This window comes from Melanotaenia boesemani, chromosome 2 (assembly GCF_017639745.1).
Source record: "Melanotaenia boesemani isolate fMelBoe1 chromosome 2, fMelBoe1.pri, whole genome shotgun sequence".
NCBI classification, from domain to species: Eukaryota; Metazoa; Chordata; class Actinopteri; order Atheriniformes; family Melanotaeniidae; genus Melanotaenia; species Melanotaenia boesemani.
Genome location: NC_055683.1, coordinates 6,174,967 through 6,194,352, shown reverse-complemented (window position 1 = coordinate 6,194,352; position 19,386 = coordinate 6,174,967). Strand labels below are relative to the sequence as shown.

At 41.1% G+C, this 19,386-nt stretch overlaps 1 protein-coding gene across 1 annotated transcript; it reads left to right on the top strand.

Moving 5' to 3' along the window:
* Positions 1 to 3,984: 3,984 nt before the first annotated feature.
* LOC121653692 (interferon-induced very large GTPase 1-like) lies at positions 3,985 to 19,113 on the top strand. Its single transcript, XM_042007341.1, has 9 exons — positions 3,985 to 4,061; positions 4,462 to 4,559; positions 4,647 to 4,678; positions 4,821 to 4,926; positions 5,018 to 5,593; positions 5,730 to 5,770; positions 9,331 to 9,439; positions 13,703 to 13,734; positions 13,825 to 19,113. Exons 2-9 carry the CDS (start codon positions 4,478 to 4,480, stop codon positions 18,571 to 18,573), a joined length of 5,727 nt encoding a protein of 1,908 aa, XP_041863275.1. The 5' UTR covers positions 3,985 to 4,061; positions 4,462 to 4,477; the 3' UTR covers positions 18,574 to 19,113.
* The last annotated feature ends 273 nt before the right edge of the window (positions 19,114 to 19,386 follow it).

Genomic DNA, 19,386 nt, shown 5'->3' with positions numbered 1-19,386 from the left:
AAAGATAGACGTACATTAAAGAAAGATGTATATTAATGACAGATGTACATTAATGACAGACGTCCATTAAAGACCGACTGACATTAAAGAAAAAACGTGCATTAATGACAAACTTACATTAAAGACAGACTTACAGTAATGACAGACGTACATTAAAGACAGACGTACATCAGAAACAGATTTAGTTCAAAGACAGATGTACATCAAGGACAGACGTATATCAATAACAGACGTACATTAATAACAGACATACATTAAAGAGAAACTTACAGTAATGGCAGACGTACATCAAAGACACATTTACATCATAGACAGATGAAGGTCAAAGACAGCCACACATCAAAGATAGATTTGCATTAAAGGCAAACGTACATTAAAGACAAGAATACATTAAAGACAAACTTACATCAAAGACAGACGGAGATCAAAGACAGACGTACATCAAAGAAAGACTTACGTTAAGATAGACGTACATAAAAGACAGATGCACATTAATGTCAGATTTACAATAATGACAGATTTACACTGAAGACAGACAGTAAGTTTTTCAATCATAGCAAACAAAGTGCGAGAATTGCTGACATTCCTGTTAATCATTTCAGATAAATGCAGCTTTCTGGCCTTGCACAGCTCATTGTTATAGTTATGCAGGCTTTGTTTGTACAGCTCATAGTGAATTTGAAGTTTATTTTTCCACAGTTTCCGCTCAGTTTTTCTGCATTCTCTTTTTAGGCTGGTAACCACAGTGGTGTTTCTCCATTGTGTTTTCTGTTTGATCAAAGTGCTCTTGATTCTTATCGGTGCAACAGCATCCATTACATTCAAGATTTTCAGATTGAAATTATCCAGGAGTCCATCAACTGACTCTGCACTGGTTGTTGGTAACACAGCTATGGCCTCTACAAACTTAGCACTTGTTCTTTCATTAATGTACCTCTTCCTAACGGAGAAGCAGGTTGGTTGGACATTCTGAGTGATCAGTCAATCAAACAAAATACAAAAATGGTCAGAAATGGCCAAGTCAGTGACCTCTACAGAAGAAATTTCCACACCCTTTGAAATAACCAGGTCCAGAATGTGACCTCGAATGTGGGTCGGTTCTTTTACATGTTGCCACAAACCAAACATGTCCAATATGGAACAAAATTCCTTGACATTACCATCCATCATGTTATCTATGTGAATGTTAAAATCCCCAGTTATGATGAAATGGTTAAAATCAGTAGAGATAACCGACAATAATTAAAAAAATTCATCAATAAAATTTACACAGTGTCCTGGATGTCTGTAGATGATTAGAAATAGGACTTTAGGAATGTGTCATGGTTGCTGCTCTGCTGGGCCTCCAGTCCCTCATCATGCTCATCTGCTCCACCTGTGGCAATCCTGATTGCTCACTCTCTTCCCCTGCTTCCCTCCCTACTTGAGCTCACTCCAGTCCTTGCTTCCCTGCCAGATGGTCAGCATTGTTTTTCTTGTTGATGTCCAGCATTTACTCTTGTTCCCAGATTCCGGTATTTGACCCTTGGACTTCTCTTGATTCATCCCGTCGGACTCCTCCTGCCTAGTGCTCTCCTGAATTTTGACCTGTTTTGGAACGACCACGGATATTCGCCTGCCCCCGCTAAGTAGTCTGCCTCTTGACCCTGTTTAATTCTCTGCTCCTTTGGATTGTGGACCCTCCTGATTGTTTCTGGAGTCTTTTCAGGAGCCTGTACCCTGCATTACCTGAGGAAGTCTCCATCACTTCCTACCGGACCACACCCAGCTCATCTCCTCCATTACCCGGTCTCAATAAATTACATTGTTATGTAATCTCAATCACTGAGTGTGTGGCTGAATTTCTGGGTCCTCAGGGAGACAACATTACAGAATGCCCCTTAAAATAAAACTAAGATATTCAAAAGAAGTAAAATCAGCAAATGAAATCTCTTTACACTGGAATGAATATTTAAATAAGGCAGCTTCTCCTCCCCCTTTCCTCCCGTATCAACATTTATTCATAAAACTAAAATGAGGGGGTGCTGTTTCATTAAGAACTGTCGCACTTGTGTTATCTGTTAACCATGTTTCTGTCAGAAAAAGAAAATCTAAACTGTGAGAAATGATGAAGTCATTAACTAACAGTGACTTGAGTTATACAAGGTACAGTTAACAGATTAGATCGATTAATATATAGTCCTAAAGACATGATAAGGCATCCGCGAAAAGGTTATACACTCCCTTTTTATGCCAAATCTCCAAGTCGTATTCCTGCAGAATGAGTCCCCATTGCATTAATCTCTGATTATGGTTATATATGCAACTCAGGAAAGTTAACGGATTGTGGTCTGTAAATACCTGAATGGGCACAGGAGAGGATCCCACATATACATCGAAGTGTTGGAGTGCCAGAAGTAACGACAGTGTTACCTTCTCGATGGTGGAATAATGCAATTGGAATAATGCAATTGGTGTTGGCTGAACTTACAGGAGAAATAACAGACAGGGTGATCAATCCCATCGTTACCAGACTGGAGGAGCATGGTGTCAGCCACTGCAGCACTGGCATCTACATCCAGTTTAAAGGGTCTCTCCATATTAGGAGCAGCTAACACTGGTGCATTTTTAAGTAGAGCCTTTACACTATCGAAAGCATGTTGGCACTTGTGGGTCCATTGAAATTCCTGCTTGGGACTTATTAAGGACGTCAACAGTTCAACAACTGTAGAGTAATTTCTACAGAAGTTTTTGTAATAACCTGCCATATTTCGCATTTCCGATTGTATCCACACAATCAGTCTGGAGTCAAACACTTTGTCTGCAAACAACAAGCAGGGTGTGTTTTATTAGACCAAAATGTGCGCTCATAGGTGCGATTCAAGACCCAGGTCAGGACTAATTTAACCCTTTTGGGGCTGCTACTTATATTCAGTTAAGGGCTTGGCTAAGCGTTGCCAACTTAATATTTTATGCAAATTCTTCTGATTAAATTTAGCTATTAATTTCCAGAACCGCCAATCTAACCATGTCTCAAAAATCATATTCAGAATTTTTAAAAAGACTCTACCCCATAGTCGGTGCCCAGCACACCGACGACCCCCACGAGACAGGTCTACCAGGATCTGCGTCCTTTCTTAAAATTCACTTTGCGTTGATGTAGGAGGACAGCCACCCCGCCACCTCACTCTGAACTTTCACACAGTTGGCAGGCAGCTAGTGCAACTGTTAACCGAGTCAGAGTTAGTTCAGGGTGATCTTCAAAGAGACCTGTTGGATTTTACTTCTTTCCAGGGGCCGAATGGACGTCCTATTATAACTTTACACCTGAACTACTTTGTATGTCCCAATTTCATATTATTGCATCCATTATAGCTCTTCTTGTCACTGCAGAGGGCCAGCTGTCTTTTCAAAGCCAGCTGTCCAATCTGCTGCTTCACCGGCTAACACAAGCCTGATTACTGCTCTCTCAGATTTAACTTTTTCTATTCAGCTGTGAAACATCATTAACAAGGTTTAATGCTTCTGATTAGGACTTATTTGCTTTATTTATGGGCCATCAAATCCAACTAAAGTCCTGTAATCCTGTGTTTTAAGGGTCCTCTCTTTCTATCTTTTAGTTATTCTGCAGTCTGTGATTAGAGTTTTTTTTTTCCAACACACATTCACATACAACACAGCTCAGTATAATGCACACACAGTAGGGTAACAGAGGGCCATGTTAAAATGAGAGCTTTTCTACTAAGGGTTTCCCCAAAATATTACACAAATACAGGAAATAACAGTTATATAAGCTGTTGTTTTCCTGTACAATTACTGGTCTAAAGTGATTGTAAGTCACTTGGTTTCAAGGAACCAGCTCTTACTCTTTCCATGGACAGCTCTCTCACTTTCAGTTACAATTAATGGTCATGCAGTCGCACAGCCTATCACAGACCACAGGAGGAGTTTAGAAGAGCTATAATAACACTAACACACATCTGATCTAAAATTATACACTTACTGGAGAGGGTCAGAGAATCTCTGGCAAGGCAGCCACAGCTACACAGACAAGGCAGAGCAGAGAAAACAAACAACAGAAGGTAAGTTGCTGTTCCAGACTCTGAGATTTTTAAATCATTGGAGTTTCATTCTCTGATTTCTCCATTTTAAAGGAAGATTTTGAATCTTTGGGTTTAAAAAATTTCACCACAAGGACAGGAACGGTTTACCGGACAAGAAGTTGTTTTATGAAGTTGTTTGGTTTGTTGTGTAGAAACATTCCCGTATTCTGTCTTGTCTTTTGGATACATGGACATTGAATTCTAATTTAATTTGCTAATATTCATTTTACCTCTGTATGAAAATACAATTCTAATCTCAAAACCTGTTAAAACTACACTGAGAGCATAAATGTGTGCATGTTAAGATTGGTCTGGGCACATATATTTTTATGTAAAAACCTTTAGTTTTATTTGAACAAACTTTGTCCTGTTGCTGAAGATGAAGAGCAGATAAAATGGAGAACAATGACAGTACAGCAGCAGGAGGGGAGACTGAATCTGAAACCAAACCTGTTTCCTGTGGGACAAATGATGAAGGTAATAAAAACAAAATATTTTTTCAGAAATCTATTTGTTTTGATGGCTAATCTTATTTGTCCTCTACATTCTTTTATGGCCTTACAGTCCAGATGGAGGAAACTAAAGCTGACACAGAGGTAGGGAAGTTTTTTTCTCTAGCTGTAGTTTTCCTGAAATTCCTCTCTAGAGTTTAAGTTATGACTTCTTTACAAGTTCAGGATTTTTTCATGAAGTCTAACATGGAAAGCTAATAATTAGGTAAAATTACCTTTTTCTTAGTATGATCCAGTGAATAATTCTCATGATGCTCAACCATCTGAGAAGAGAGATGACATAGAGCAGGAGACTGAAACCAAGTCTGGATCAGAGGCAACTACTGACAAAGGTAGGACCATTAGTACAAGACTGATTTTATGATCTAACATTTCTACTTTATTGAACTCTGTGACTTTACCACTCCCTTTTATCTTTTTAAGTGATGGCTGAACTCACACTTGTGTTAATTGGTGACACAAACTCCATCGAGATTGGATCGCAGAACTTCCTGCTTGACCATGATGAGCAAACAAACGTGGAGCAGTTTTCATCCAAACTTTACGATTTATGTGGTCGACCAATCTGTGTAATTAACATGCTTGGTCTGCCAAACGTTGAAAAAATCCCATTAAATCAGGCAGTTTATGTCTTTCTCCTGCTGATACCAAATGGCCAGCACAGCATCCATTACAGATCAGGAATAGAGTGGTTAGAAAGAACTTCTGGGAAAGAATGTCTTTCTTATGTTATGACAGTCCTGACTCATAAGTCAGATGAAAAATGTGAAAATGCACTTGCAGACCTGAAAGCAAATCACAGTTTTGATGATAAAAGATACCACACATGTACAAGAAGTATGATAGCTGTAAATGAGATAGTAGCACTGTTGGAAAAAATAGATGCAATGATCTCTGAAAACAACCCACAACGTGACAAGAGACAGATGTTTGCAGTGAATGAAGAGGAGAAACTGCAGCAGGACCACAAATCCCAGAAAGAAGAATGGGGAGGAACATGTAAGATTTTAATATGAACAGAATTTTTCTTAACTTTACTAAAGGCAGGCAAATTAATTTGATGTCAAAATTCATAAAAAGCGAAAATGGGAGCAGGACATTTTTCATGACCACTTTTTCTTCTTACATTATGCAGCAAAAGAAGTGATGGAGACTGCAGCTGAAATCAAGTTGAAGGTAAATTCTTTAATGTTTAGAATATTATAGGGGCATATAATTTCTCCGTACATTTTTGTAAAGGGAAAACAGGTCAGATTTTTGCAAGTGATAGGCTTTCCAGTTAAATTTTGAATAGTTCATGATTGTTATGCTAATCAAATATCTAGTTCAACTTCCGAAACCCAAAGAGTTAACTCCCCACTCAGCATGAAACCTGCCTGACGGTCTCCATTGGAAGCAGCCGAAAGGAAGCCCTTCAAAATAACAGACAGATTTTACTGGCATCCACATTCATGACAACAACGGCTGGCTTAGCCACAACGTAACAACAACCCAGGGATCTTTCTAGGCGATATAAAAAGGAGAGTCTACCCCTACCAGAAATAATCTCCCGGACGAGCCCCCATTATGTTACGACCCATATCAGGGGCATGACTGGGCGCAACACAAAAGTACGTCGGGACAGATGTAAAAGTTTTTTTTTTTTTTTTTTTTTTTAACTTGTCCTGTCCAGCATCATAGCAAGCAAAATGATAATCTGGTTGCTGTATCATGCTGAACAAATTTGCTCTACCAAAGGGAGGCCTATGGGTAAGGCTCCTCTTGATAATGTGATTAATTTATTTTATTTATTTACTTTGAATCCCGGAATCTATGTAATCTTGCTGGACCTGACTGGAGGGGACAGAAAAAGATCGAAAATAGCAAAAAGATCACAGACAGAAGGCAACGACCCTTCAGTCCACACCATCACCAGACAACAAACTGTTACACCTGTACATGAACACACCAGAAAATTTCCTACAGCTTTTACAAAAGCAGAAACACACACACAGAAAAAACAGGGCTGCTAGTCATTAAGAGTTTTTAAATAATAACCAAATCAAAAAGACATAACAGCAACCAGATACTAACTCACAGGAAAAATTAAAAAATTAAAAAAAAATAATTATTGCTTAGTATTAATACCCACTGGACAACTCGGTGACTGTGTCAGCATGCAGAGCATGAGAAACAAGGAGTGATCAGTGATGAAGAGTGGTGAGTGAGATCATGCAAATGAGACCACGCCTCCACGGAGGCCAGAGGCAGACCAGGGCCAGAGGCCGGGGCCCTCAGCAGCAGACCCGAAGCACCAACCCAAGCCACCCCACCACGAAGATGACTCCAGCCCCACCCGAAGTGCAGCAGAGGAGAGCCCCAGCAAGAGCCCCCCACGGTCCCGGGGCACAGGTCCCAGTGGGCCAAGATCAGCAGCCGCCAGCCCCGCCAGGGCCCGGCCACCCAGGGCAGCCCAAGCGAAGGGCCCAGGGCGGCCGCCCCACCCCCCAAAGGCAGAGGGCCCGCAACATGCCTAGGAGGACCAGGCCCCCCCAGACAGCCACCCGGCGTAGGCCAGCACACACCCCGATGTCCCAGCTGCACACCCCGGGAACCAGGGTGCTATCGGCCCCCTCCCCCCACTCCCCACCTACTTCAATCTGCACCCCATATAACCCCACACTCACACCCTCCCCCGCGCCGCACCCACAGGCACTCACCACCACACAGTCACGCAACACACAACCCACCCACCATGCCCCGTGGCCCCGCCCGACATGCACCGCATGCCATGCCCCCCAGGTGTTGTTTGTGTGTTGTGTTTCTTGTGTTTTGGTGTCTCGGTGCAATTAAAACTGAGAGGCGAGTCGCCACGGGGTGCATCCAAGGAGACCACTGAATGGTCTCCTCCGTTCCACCCCGCATGGCTCCACGCTTCCCAACTCCCTACGTGTGTGTGTGTGTGTTGTGTGAGACAGAGAGAGCGGGAAGTAAGAGGGGTCCGGGGATGTACGTCCAGAGGGAAGCAAACTACCCTCTGGATGATGAGCCTCTAGTGGCATTAGGCATCCCCACTCCCCAGGAGGCCCCCCAGGGCAAGACAGGCCAGGAGAGGCCGCCCCCCACGACCGGGCCATTCAGGGACCACAGCCAGTGAGCCGTCACCAACCCCAGAAAGTACCCACCCTCCCACACCCCTAACGGGGAATGAGAGGATGGGGACAGCGGCAGACCCACGGCCCACCACCCCCAGAATGAAACCTGGAACAAAGGTAAACAAGTGTTGGGGTTAGTGAGACTGCTGAAAGAAACAAACAAAAGTTAAATCAGAAACCATACACAACCCGCCAAGTAAACCATATCAAATTTAACAAACAAAAGGGTGCCCTTAACTTGGCGTGATAACTCAATAACAAAAGATAATAAAACCCATAAACTAAGTGACCTCCATCACAAACAAAAGCCTAACCTAGCCCAACACAACAAAACCTATAATACAAAGGATAACAAAATGGCAGAACACAAACTAAGGTGCAGTAAAGTGTTGTGGCTTTTGCTCGGTCGAGTTCCCTCTACTCCGAGACCGTGCTCCGTCCACGTGAAGGCAGCGTGCCTCCCAACTGGAGCCTCCTTTTTTCCTTCTCCCCCTCTTCCCCGGTCGGCTCCGGCTTTGACAGTTAACTTCACTCGCTCTTTAAAGAGAATCTGACTCCGGTACTTTCTTTAAATGGTTTATTGCAATGCACAAAGGGTGCTGGTGAATTCAGACCACACGAACTGCCAGAGTTCTGCCACGCAGAACTCTTTAAGCCCGTTCGACCCCCATTTTCCCTCGCACCATCTCACCCTATCTTTTTCAGCCAATCAGAGAACATCTGTTTTCCACTCAGTCATACTCACACACCTTTCACAATTCCCAGAAAACAGTTATATTGCCCTTATCTTGACCGGTCACCTTGTACTTGGCAGGTCACGTTGTTCTTGGTTATATTGCCCTTATCTTGGCTTATCAACTTGTTTTCCCCAATTCCCAGACAGGTTGTTCAGCGGACAGCGTGTCCCCAACTGACTGTTTTCACTACAAAAGCTTAAATCGAAACTGTGTGTATAACAAAGGTGAGTCCAAACTAACCAAGACTATAACCAAGGCCCCTAAAGGAACACGAACAGCCAGGTGTCCCCACTGTAAATACAAAATAGTCTTGCACCCAAAAGGACCACCACATAGCACAGCGAACACACAGAAAAGCCATGCCACCATACCTCTGCCAAACACAACGAGAAGAGGCTACCTGCGCTAATCAGCCTTTCCTCATCTAAAGTGAGGGGAAGCAGACTGTGCTGTCCGCTTCTCCCTCTCGACCAAACACTGCAGTAGCCCTTTATTTCGACTTTCCACCAAGCTGCAGTTTGATTGGCCGAGCGTGGAACCAATCAACGGGGAGGAGATTGGGGTGCATTTCATCCAGCCACTCGGAAAGGACGTCAGGGCCAGGGATTTGCATCTAGAACAAGCCCCAGCTGTCCGCAATGAGTGGCACTTATAACAATAATTAATTTAGATAGGTCAACATAACCAAATTTTAAAACCGATTTATTTTTCTGTTTTGAGAGGTATGTCTTCATTTAAAATATATTAACAGTAAACAGAATTTGTTTTTTGTAAATCAAAGTTGAGGTGAGGAGTTTACAGAACAATCTTTATCCCAAAGGCTCTAACAGGAGGAAGGTAAAGTTAATTTTATCCACTTTTTCAGTGCAATCCACCAAATGAACATTGTGATGATGAATTCTCAGACAAGAACAACGACAACACAAGAGAACAACCTGAAAAAAAGTCTGGACTTATTGCGCCAAAGGAGACAGGTAATACTTTAAAGAAGATTTTGACTCAAATTTAACACACAGCCCAATCAGACAAAGTATAAACATATTATTACATTGCTACTTAGCTCTGCACAATAATATAAACACATTTAATTAGAAAAAAATGAAAGAATAAGAATATTAACTAAGCATAAAAAGTTATTTCCCAATTAAATTAATGAAAAAATATTAAAAATGCACATGAAAGTTCTGATGGGGAACAAGATCTTATGACACTCCAGGATTTCATTGGGAAGCTTATCATTCATGCTGAAGTCCCATTCTTACGCAATGCTTCACCTCTTCTCTTTGTTTATGGAGCATGGATTTAGCAACTATTGGTCTTGGTCTAATTCCCCAGAATAACCTCCAGCAGGGAAAGCCGGGTGTCGAAGCTGGATAACGTCTAATCCAGTGGTAGGCAAGTTTGGTCCTAGAGAGCCACAATCCTGCAGGTTTTCCAAATTTCCCTGCTCCAGCACACCTGACTTAAACTAATGAGTCATTGTGCAGATCCTTATAGACTGTTGGATCCATTTAATTAGAGTCATGTGTGCTGGAGCATGGGAATTTGGAAAACCTGCAGGATTGTGGCTCTCTAGGACCGAACTTGCTTCTGGTCTAATCGATGGAGATTAAGATATCTGCTGTGCAGTTCCCGGTGGGAGAAGTTGGAGATGTTGCTCTGGGGGATTCTTCATTGCAAGTTCTCTTGGAGCTGGAGCCAGCTTTGGATGACGCTGAAGCAGAGTTGGTGTTTTTCCCCACAATGATCTGATGGAAGCTGTCCTTGATGAAATTTGTCTGCCTCATTGGATGCTCATTGCTGTGATCCAGAGTGACTGGGTCAGCGTGGTTTTAGTTGTCAATTACTTGTTTTTCGCTTATTATTTTTCCTTTAATCTGGCTGTAGAATGTGTTTGTTTAATTCAGAAGCTTGACATGTTTGATCCTGCCAAGTCTTGCCAAATCTTGCATTACAGCATCCTCCTCTCTTCTTCCAATTGTATTCTGGGAACTTAAGTTGCCTTCTCAGGTGGACTTCAGGCTGCCAATCTGGTGCCATGGTGAGATCTGGAGGACCCTGGCCTATCTTCTGCTTTCTCTCCAGCTCCGATGAAAGTGATGGACTGCCTTGTGGGGGTGCTGGTATTTGCTGTTGTTGATTGCAATGCTAACAATGCCCTGAGGACCTGGCCACTGCACCAGCGATACCTTCCATCTGGAAAGCCAAAAGGGGTTTGACTTTCCAGAGCTCTGTCTAGGTGATTCTATGCTGTTCAGCATGCTCCCCTTCTAGGATATCCCCCTGTCCAGGTTCCTCTTTGGTACATGTCAACAATCTTGGCCTGTACAAGTTTATGCTTCTCCATCCCTCTGGCTCTGTCATATTGGAGTTTAGAAAAACTGCCATGTCCTGCCAACACCCATCAGACTCCTTGCTAGTACATCCAGGATTTGAATATACCTGGAAGCCCTGACTATAGGCCAGGAAGTCAAGTTGGCCCTGGTATGTTGGAGTGCAGCTGTGTCCCTTAAAGAACTTTTAAAGATCTTGAGTCACAACGTCTGTGTGTTCTAGACATCCATGTTCCTAGGACTTCCCATTCTCTACAAAGGTGTCTATGTACTGAATTTAGAATAGGTTAAACTCCAATAAAACTATACCTATTTAGTGCTGTTTGTTGCATCAGAAATTAAAAGAATGATGTTGAGGATCAAGTTAACATTTTAATAACAGTTCAAAAGTAATTTAATTACAGAGTATCTGGGTTCAGAATACATAACCAAATAAAACGTAGGTCAGGTCAAGAAGTCTGAACACCCTTCCATGAATTTTCTAAGGCTTTTATAGAATGTTGGTGGATCTTTGGGAGGACCTCTTTCTTATGACACACACACACACACACACATACATGGCTGCGAACAACTGTGAGTCAGCTGGCCAGTTGAGGCGTCTTCCGTTTTGGAGGTGCAGTATATCTGTGAGCTGAGAATTTGCTGTCTTATGCATTTCATGTCAACATTGGGCACATTTTACTAAAAGATATAAATAATATAATAATAATAATAACAACAAAGATATAAACAATAAACACAAAATAACTCTTCAGTTCCCGTTCCTCAAGAGTAATTCAGTCAGTGTTGAGACACCATTGTAACTCTCTGGGCACCTTTAAAAAACCTTGCCCTCTTTGCGTTCAGGTACCAATATTATACCCCTCGTAAAAGTGTCATAAAACGTCAACAATACATTTTTTAAAAACATTTTAACATCAGATCTTTGACAACTTCAGACCTAAGCATATATATAGATTTTTTTTACCACATTTAAGTTTTTCTTTGTTGTTGTTTTTATGCACTCTGTCAGAGATTTTCAATGAGAAAAACAAAATGTGCATAATTTCCCAAAATAATGTGCAAACTGGAATATTTGATATGAAGTTAATACAGCCTTGACTAGGTAAATCATTAATAGGACACTTGGATTTTTAGGCATTTTTATGACTATTTATTTATTAAAAAAAAACCAAAACAAAACAACAACAAAAAAAAAACAAACTTCAGACCACTTTTTCACTTCAGACCTAACCATAGATATGGACATGTTTATTGTATTTTCATAATATATACCCTTTTTGTCCTACAAATGATCTCTCTTGATTAAGCAAAAACATAAACAAAGCTTTAGCTCACCTACCTCCATTAGCCGGTTAGCTCACATTAGATCCGAGCTGGCTCAGTTAGCTCTTAGCGACAGGCAGCTCAGAGTTTGATAGACATCAATCATCCACCCCCACGCTCACAGCCCCCCTCTCAGCTCCGCTACTTTGCCCATTTTTATATTTTCGGGGAGCGATGGCAGGCGAGACGCTACCAAGATGGCGATGGTAGGAACTGAGCTTAACTTTTGCATTTTTTGCAGTTTCATACAGTTAGACTTTACACATGATATTGAACTGAATAAGCAGAAGGTATGTGTTTGATCCCCAAAGGTTTGCCCCAAGGGTTTTTCCCTTCTACACTGAGCAGTGAGACTATATGAAACTGCTCAATGGTACTTGAATCATCTTCTTTGGGAATCCAGACTCCAGTATACTTCCACTGGGTGTCAACTTTGTCTCGTTGCAAGATCACATCTTTCAAAGTTGCACAAGTAGTCTTGGGCACTGCTTAAAAACTATGTGGGACTTTACAAGGACCACGTGTGGAACCTGCTCTTGCAGACTTCACTGCTTTTATAATCTCTTGGAGGTGTTGAAGGCGACAATCAGCTCTGAAAGCTTTGAGTGCCTCACGTGAGCGGAGGTCTTGCTTCCTTAAGGGGTTACTGCAGATAATGTTGAGATGATGGTTAAAGTCTTTTAGCGGACATATGAGATTGCTGCTTTTTGTCGGTCCAGGAAGTCTCTTGGTGAAGCTGAACAGATTAGAAGGGACTGACTTGTTTATACTCCCTCTCTTTGCATTTTCTTCTGTCCCACCCCGTCTGTCTCAGTGTGATGAGCCTCCTTCTTAAGGTGTCCCAAAGATCAGTCAGGGCAGGTTCATCCTCCATCTTTACCACCTTGAACTGATGCTTCAGGGCTTTTAATTCTTGCCTCAGCTGGCTGATTGATAGATACCACTGTAATAAAGTAATCTATAAATAATAATCTCTGGTTTGTAGCAGAGACTAAATGAAATAACGATAGAACAACATAAGAGCATATGCCTCATCAGCTCTCCCTACATTTTAAAATATTTATTTACACATCAGTTTAATTTAAATACTAAAATATTATATTTTAAGGTGAAAATCAATTCTCAAATATAGATTGCTAGTATAAGAGAAACATATATTTCCGAATCAGTCTGCACATCACTAATAATTTGTCTACTCAGATAACCACATAGCACAAAAGCATTTAGTTTATTAACTTTATTGTATAAACAGCGGAAAACACAAAGAACTCTGGTTTCTCAGTGGAAGGTACTGCCATGATTGTGACTGTGTTCTGTGCCCTCTGTACTCCTAACAGATAGCACTGCCAAGAACAGGCAAAAGATCTGATACTATGCAACTATCCTGCTTTTTGGTTGAAGCAGTTTTTTTTTTAATTTGTTAACTCAGCTTACCAGAATGACAGCTAAGAAAAGGTGAAAATAATAATAATAAAAAAGACTTTAAACGAGTAAATGTGCACACATCTACTTGTATTTTGAAATGTCCTTTTCCTATCAATATATTATAATAATCTTATAAATTGTGCTTTTCTACAGTCATCTGTGATATGGATCTAAGTGGAGGCAAGGTAAGAAATGTATATATTCCTGAGGAAATAAAGGGAAAAATTCTTCAGAAAAACAAACAAACAAAAAAAACATTTATTTACCATTTCCAGCAGTCAAGGAATATTAATGAAGAACACGTTGGCACAAAAGCCCAACAGGAAACTGAGATACTGCTCAACAGACTTCACCTTCAGGACAGCTATCGACAAAAAATGTCACCAGCAGACTTTCTTAAAATAGGTCCACCTGTGAAACAGAACAATGAAACCTGTGAGAAAGATTTAGCCCATACGTTTCTTCAGAGGTTAATGATGTTGGATTACAGAGCCAGATATATCCCTGCAAGACAAGAAAGCTCTGAGGTGAGCCATGCAGAGGTTCCTCCAGAGTCTGACAGTATTGATGCTGATGACGATGCATTTTTGGCCACCAATGAAGATTCTAATCAATCAAAACAGGCTCATGTGCACCCAATGGATGTCCAAATGGCCGTATTTCACTGCTCAGACAGGTTTCTTAAGCAGAACATGATCACAAAGATGTCACAGTGTCAGTATGCCCTACCTTTGCTCGTTCCTGATCCTGTCTCAATGGATATTGAGTGTCCTCTGTGGACATTCAGAAAAATAACCAAAACATGGAAGAAAACTCAAGGTGATCTTAAGACTGTCACCATGAAGAGCATGCCAATCTGCAAAGCTGAGACACCCTTGGTGTCATTTTTCCGTCTGGGTTCACTGTCTCTGTCTAAATCTCAGCTGATGAACACTTTGATCAACGACCGTCACAGCACCTTCTTCCACAGAAACTGTCCAGGTAGCACCAAATCTCGTCATTTAATGGATGGTGTGGCAGAGATTACCTGGTACTGTCCTGCCGGAAGACCCAATGATTCCTTCGCTGACTGCGTTGCCTTCTGTAATCTTCATGGTGATTCTCTGTTGATTGAAAAGCAGCGTGAAATACTGACTGAAAAATCTTCAGTCATTGTTCTTCTGCTTCCAACTCTGGAGAAAAGTGAGAATAGTTGGACAGTTGTTTCATCGCTTCTAAAGTCCACAAAACCTCTAATTTGTCTCATCGCTGATAGTGACTGTGGTGCAGTTCAGGCTAAACCAGGAAAATACAAACTGGGTTTGAAGGACAGAAGCCAGTCAGATGTTTCTGAACAGCTGAAACAGATTATTGGAAAGATTTTGTGTGGACCACATACAACCTTCCAGCTTGAATCTTTGGCCGGGGTCTCTGGGATCAGAGTGGATGAAAATGACTCAGTCTGCCAAAAAGGGAAATCTGCTGCCATGAAAATGGTGAAAATGATTGAGGTGATGGATATTTCCAAGATCAAAGAGAAATTTCTCCCTTGTCAAGGCCAACTTTGGCATAAGTGGTGCAGAATAAACAAAGAGCTGTATCACCTCAGAGGAAACATTGAGAAAGAAAAAGAACAGAAGGGAAAACAACTGATGGAAATACGACAGAAACAATGTGATGCTTCCTGTAGTAAACTGATGAAGTCATTCACGAAAAGCCTCCTGAATCTGCCATTTAAAGACAAAGAATATTTCCTGAAGTGGACTCAGATCCTAATAGATGGACTCTCCACTGATGATCTCTCTTCAATTCTCCAAAACTACGATGAAACGTGGTCCGAGGTCTTGGATTTGAAAAAGAAACATGATAAATCCACCCTGTTAAAAGAAAAACAAGAAGAACTTGAACATTTATCAAAAAAGCTGCAGTCAGCAACTTTTGGCTTGGAGCACATCTTCAGAGAAATGGGTCAGATCTATGAAGCCCATGAGTCTCAGAAGAAACAAGTAGGACACCAGCACACTGACTGGGTTAAATACCCTGAGCTGGCAGCAGATCTGATGATATCAGGATACCCCATGGAGCTGATGGACGGTGATGCAGGTCATGTTCCATTAACATGGATCTCTAGTCTTTTACAGGAAGTCATCAAGAAACTGGGTGACCAGAGAGTGTTTGTGTTGTCAGTGTTGGGCGTACAAAGCAGTGGGAAATCAACAATGCTGAATGCCATGTTTGGATTGCAGTTTGCAGTGAGTGCTGGCAGGTGCACCAAGGGCGCCTACATGCAGCTAGTCAAACTTTCTGATGAAATTAAGAACGACTACAAGTTTAACTATGTTCTGGTTGTGGACACTGAAGGACTGCGTGCCCTTGAGTTGGCCGGTAACATCACTCTTCATCACGACAATGAACTGGCAACATTTGTTGTTGGTGTGGGAAACATGACATTGATCAACATCTTTGGTGAGAATCCAGCTGACATGCAAGATGTCCTGCAGATTGTTGTTCAGGCCATCATGAGGATGAAGAAAGTTAAGCTCTCCCCAAGTTGTGTGTTTGTTCACCAGAATGTCACAGATGTTGCAGCTGTAGAGAAAAACATGGACGGAAAGAGACGGTTGCAAGAAAAACTGGACAAGATGGCTCAACTAGCTGCAGAGGAAGAGGTGTGTGATGTTGAGTGTTTTAGTGATGTCATTGCATTTGATGTGCAGAAGGATGTGAAATACTTTGCCCAGTTATGGGAGGGAAGTCCACCTATGGCGCCTCCAAATCCTGGTTATGGTGAGAGTGTCCAAGAACTGAAGAACATAATCCTGTCTAAGGCTTCAAAGTCTACAGGAATCCTTCTGTCACATTTCAGCAGCAAAATCCAGGATCTGTGGAACGCACTGATGAATGAACACTTTGTGTTTAGCTTCAAAAACACTCAAGAAATTGCAGCATACAGAAGACTTGAGGTCCAGTACGGTAACTGGACCTGGACCCTCAGGAGTGAGATGCTGAAAATTGAAAACCAGCTTCATCTTAGAATTGTAAATGGACAGCTCGACAAGATTGAGAACAGCTATCTTTCTAAAGAAATGAACAAAACATATGAAGAATTAAAAAAACAAATGGTGGCTTACTTTGAGGATGACAGAGACAAAGAAATGTTGGTTCAGTGGCGGGGCCAGTTTGAAAACAAAATTAAGGAGTTTCATGAGGAGCACATTAGAGAAGTGAAAAGAAAATTGGATGAAGTAATCCAGCAGAAGAATGCTCGAAAACAGCTTGACAGCAAGAAGACAGAGTTTGAGAACAAGCTGCTGCAAAAGAGCAAAGAGCTCGCGCATCAGTTAAAAGATGTTATAGAAAATGAGGAAGAACTCAAAACGCAGTTTGACTCTGTTTGGAGTTACTGGGTAGATGAACTAACTTCAGATACAATACCCATTAAGGACATCAACCTGGAAGAAGATCAGTTTAATGTCCTTCAAGTCCTTGGGATTGAATGGAATCTCATCATGAAGTCAAGAGAAGAAGGAAAATACAAAAAACTTTCAGAAGTTGGGAATTACTTTGATTATATAACCTTAATGAAGTATTCAGCAATGGGAAAGGTATTAGATTATGTCCAAGAGAAAACACATTTTAAAGTGAGTCTTTTAAACCATGATGACCAGGAAGAAATTAGATCCTTCATCAACAATGTGGAACAGGAATCACTGAAGGTCATTCAGACCAAACCTGTAGCTACACAAAGCTACACTTCAACTTATCTACAAGAAGTGGCCAAACATGTTCAAAAGAAAGTGACGGATTTTGAATCAGAGCAAAAGTATACCTTTAAGAAGGAGTTTACAGTTGATCTCTTACTGTATGTTTTTGATAGCGCAACAAGTTGGCTTTTACAGTCACACAAGATGTACAAAGAGAACAATGATGCCCTCACCTATTTGAACAGCAAGAAGAAGGAATATTACAACATTTTCAAAAGCTACTGCAAGGGAAGCTCATCTGTTGTGGTGTTTGGAAAAATGATGTGTGAAAGACTGAAGGTTTCAGTTGCTGAAGCCGTCATTGATCAGACTGCAGTTGATCTCGCTGGAGAAATGAGATGCAGTCACCCAGCATTCAATGGGAACAGACTGAACCTGGAGAAACATGTGTTGGTGTCACTTGCAGAGAAAGAAGACTTCAGTAAATACAAAACCTACATCCAAAATCCAAGGGAGCAAGTAGAGGCTTTTATAATAGAAGAAACGAAGAAATACATCTTTACAAAGGAGAAAGAAAAAGCACTGAAAATACTCAAGAAGAATGTAGATGACATCAATAAGCTCATCAAACAAGCTTTATTTGAAGCAACAGACAAAGTGAAGAAGCAGGAAGGAAACATAGACATGTGGGTAAAGGTGTTTTCCTCCTCACTGAACAACAAGCTGACACTTGATATCATTTTTTGTCAAAACTTCAGAGACATCAACAATTTTGACTTTCTTAAAGAAAAGTTGGAGAAAGGCCTTAAAACCGTCACTACGAAGATTAGCCGCCTCCCACTGGATAAAGTGATGGAGTGCAGGCAGACACCTGATCAAATCCTCATTGATCAGCTGTGTAACTGCTGCTGGGAACGCTGTCCTTTCTGTGCAGCTGTTTGCACCAACACCCTGAAGGACCACAGTCCTGATAAACACAATGTTCCTTTTCATCGACCCTCTGGAGTTGAAGGATGGCACACAAGAGACACAGTGGATCTGGTCATTGATTTCTGCACCACATTAGTTGGAAGTGACATGAAATTCCGCCCCAGACATGACTCAGAGGAGTCGGTTCCTTATAAACAATATCCGACTGCTGGGGATCCGTATGCTTCTTGGAGGATTACTGCTGATGAATCTAAGCTAACATACTGGAAATGGTTTGTATGTCACTTTCAGAAAGAACTGGAGGAATACTATGACCTGAAATTCCAGGGTAGAGGAGAAATTCCCGATGAATGGAGAAACTACACAAGAGAAAAAGCGATTGAAAGTCTAGATGATATGGTGAAGCAGTAAGAAAACTGCAACCGTTGATGACTGTAGATCTGTCTGTTAAAACTAAGTAAGAGAAACAATTTGCATGAAGCCTCCAAACTACATGGAACATCACCTACTCAGATAATCTGATCAGTATATACTAATTCATTTCAATATGGCTGCGAGCCGAATGCAACATGTTAAACACTGAAGTCTTTTTGTTTTGTTCACAGTAATTTAAATGTGGCTTGGAGAAATTCTAGCAAAGCTCAGAATTAATAAGTGCTTGAAAATACATCATTTAAATGTCAAATACAATGCAGTTGTTTACAGTTTTAGTAACATACAGAAGTTTGTTATGCATCCAAAGGATTCATTAGAGACACAAGAGAGGTTAATTTTGGGTTTAAATTACGGTTTAACGATGAGATTCGTCATGAAGGTTTTGGTTTATAGAAATATTTTCTTGTTTAAAAAGATAATGAGGATTCAACATGTCTATGTTTCAAAGAGAGACTGAAATAATTATTTCTGATTTGTCTTTAATGTGCAGTTTCTGAATAAACTTTGATATTAGCTGTAACTTTACCTTTACTTGAATCTTTTTCTTTATCCTGTTCTGTCCACTTGGTCTTAGTGCTAGCTGCTAATCTGAGCGAGAATACCTTGCTAAATAGTTTACAGGTGAATATAATCCACACTGGTGAGTGAAAACACCTAAGTTTGAAGTTATCTCGGCAAGAGAAGCTTATTTTTGAATGAGGATGATAAAGAAACTAGTTGCTAAGCTCTCGCTGAGTGTCGGTAAGTCACGCGAGTCTAAGATCACGTCATCGGGGGAAGGGAAGATCT

Coding starts and splice junctions, on each gene's coding strand:
- LOC121653692 (XM_042007341.1), top strand. CDS start 4,478: ATGGAGAACAATGACAGTACAGCAGCAGGAGGGGAGACTGAATCTGAA. Junction 5,771..9,330: donor CAGCTGAAATCAAGTTGAAG/GTAAATTCTTTA, acceptor CCACTTTTTCAG/TGCAATCCACCAAATGAACA. Junction 13,735..13,824: donor TGGATCTAAGTGGAGGCAAG/GTAAGAAATGTA, acceptor TACCATTTCCAG/CAGTCAAGGAATATTAATGA.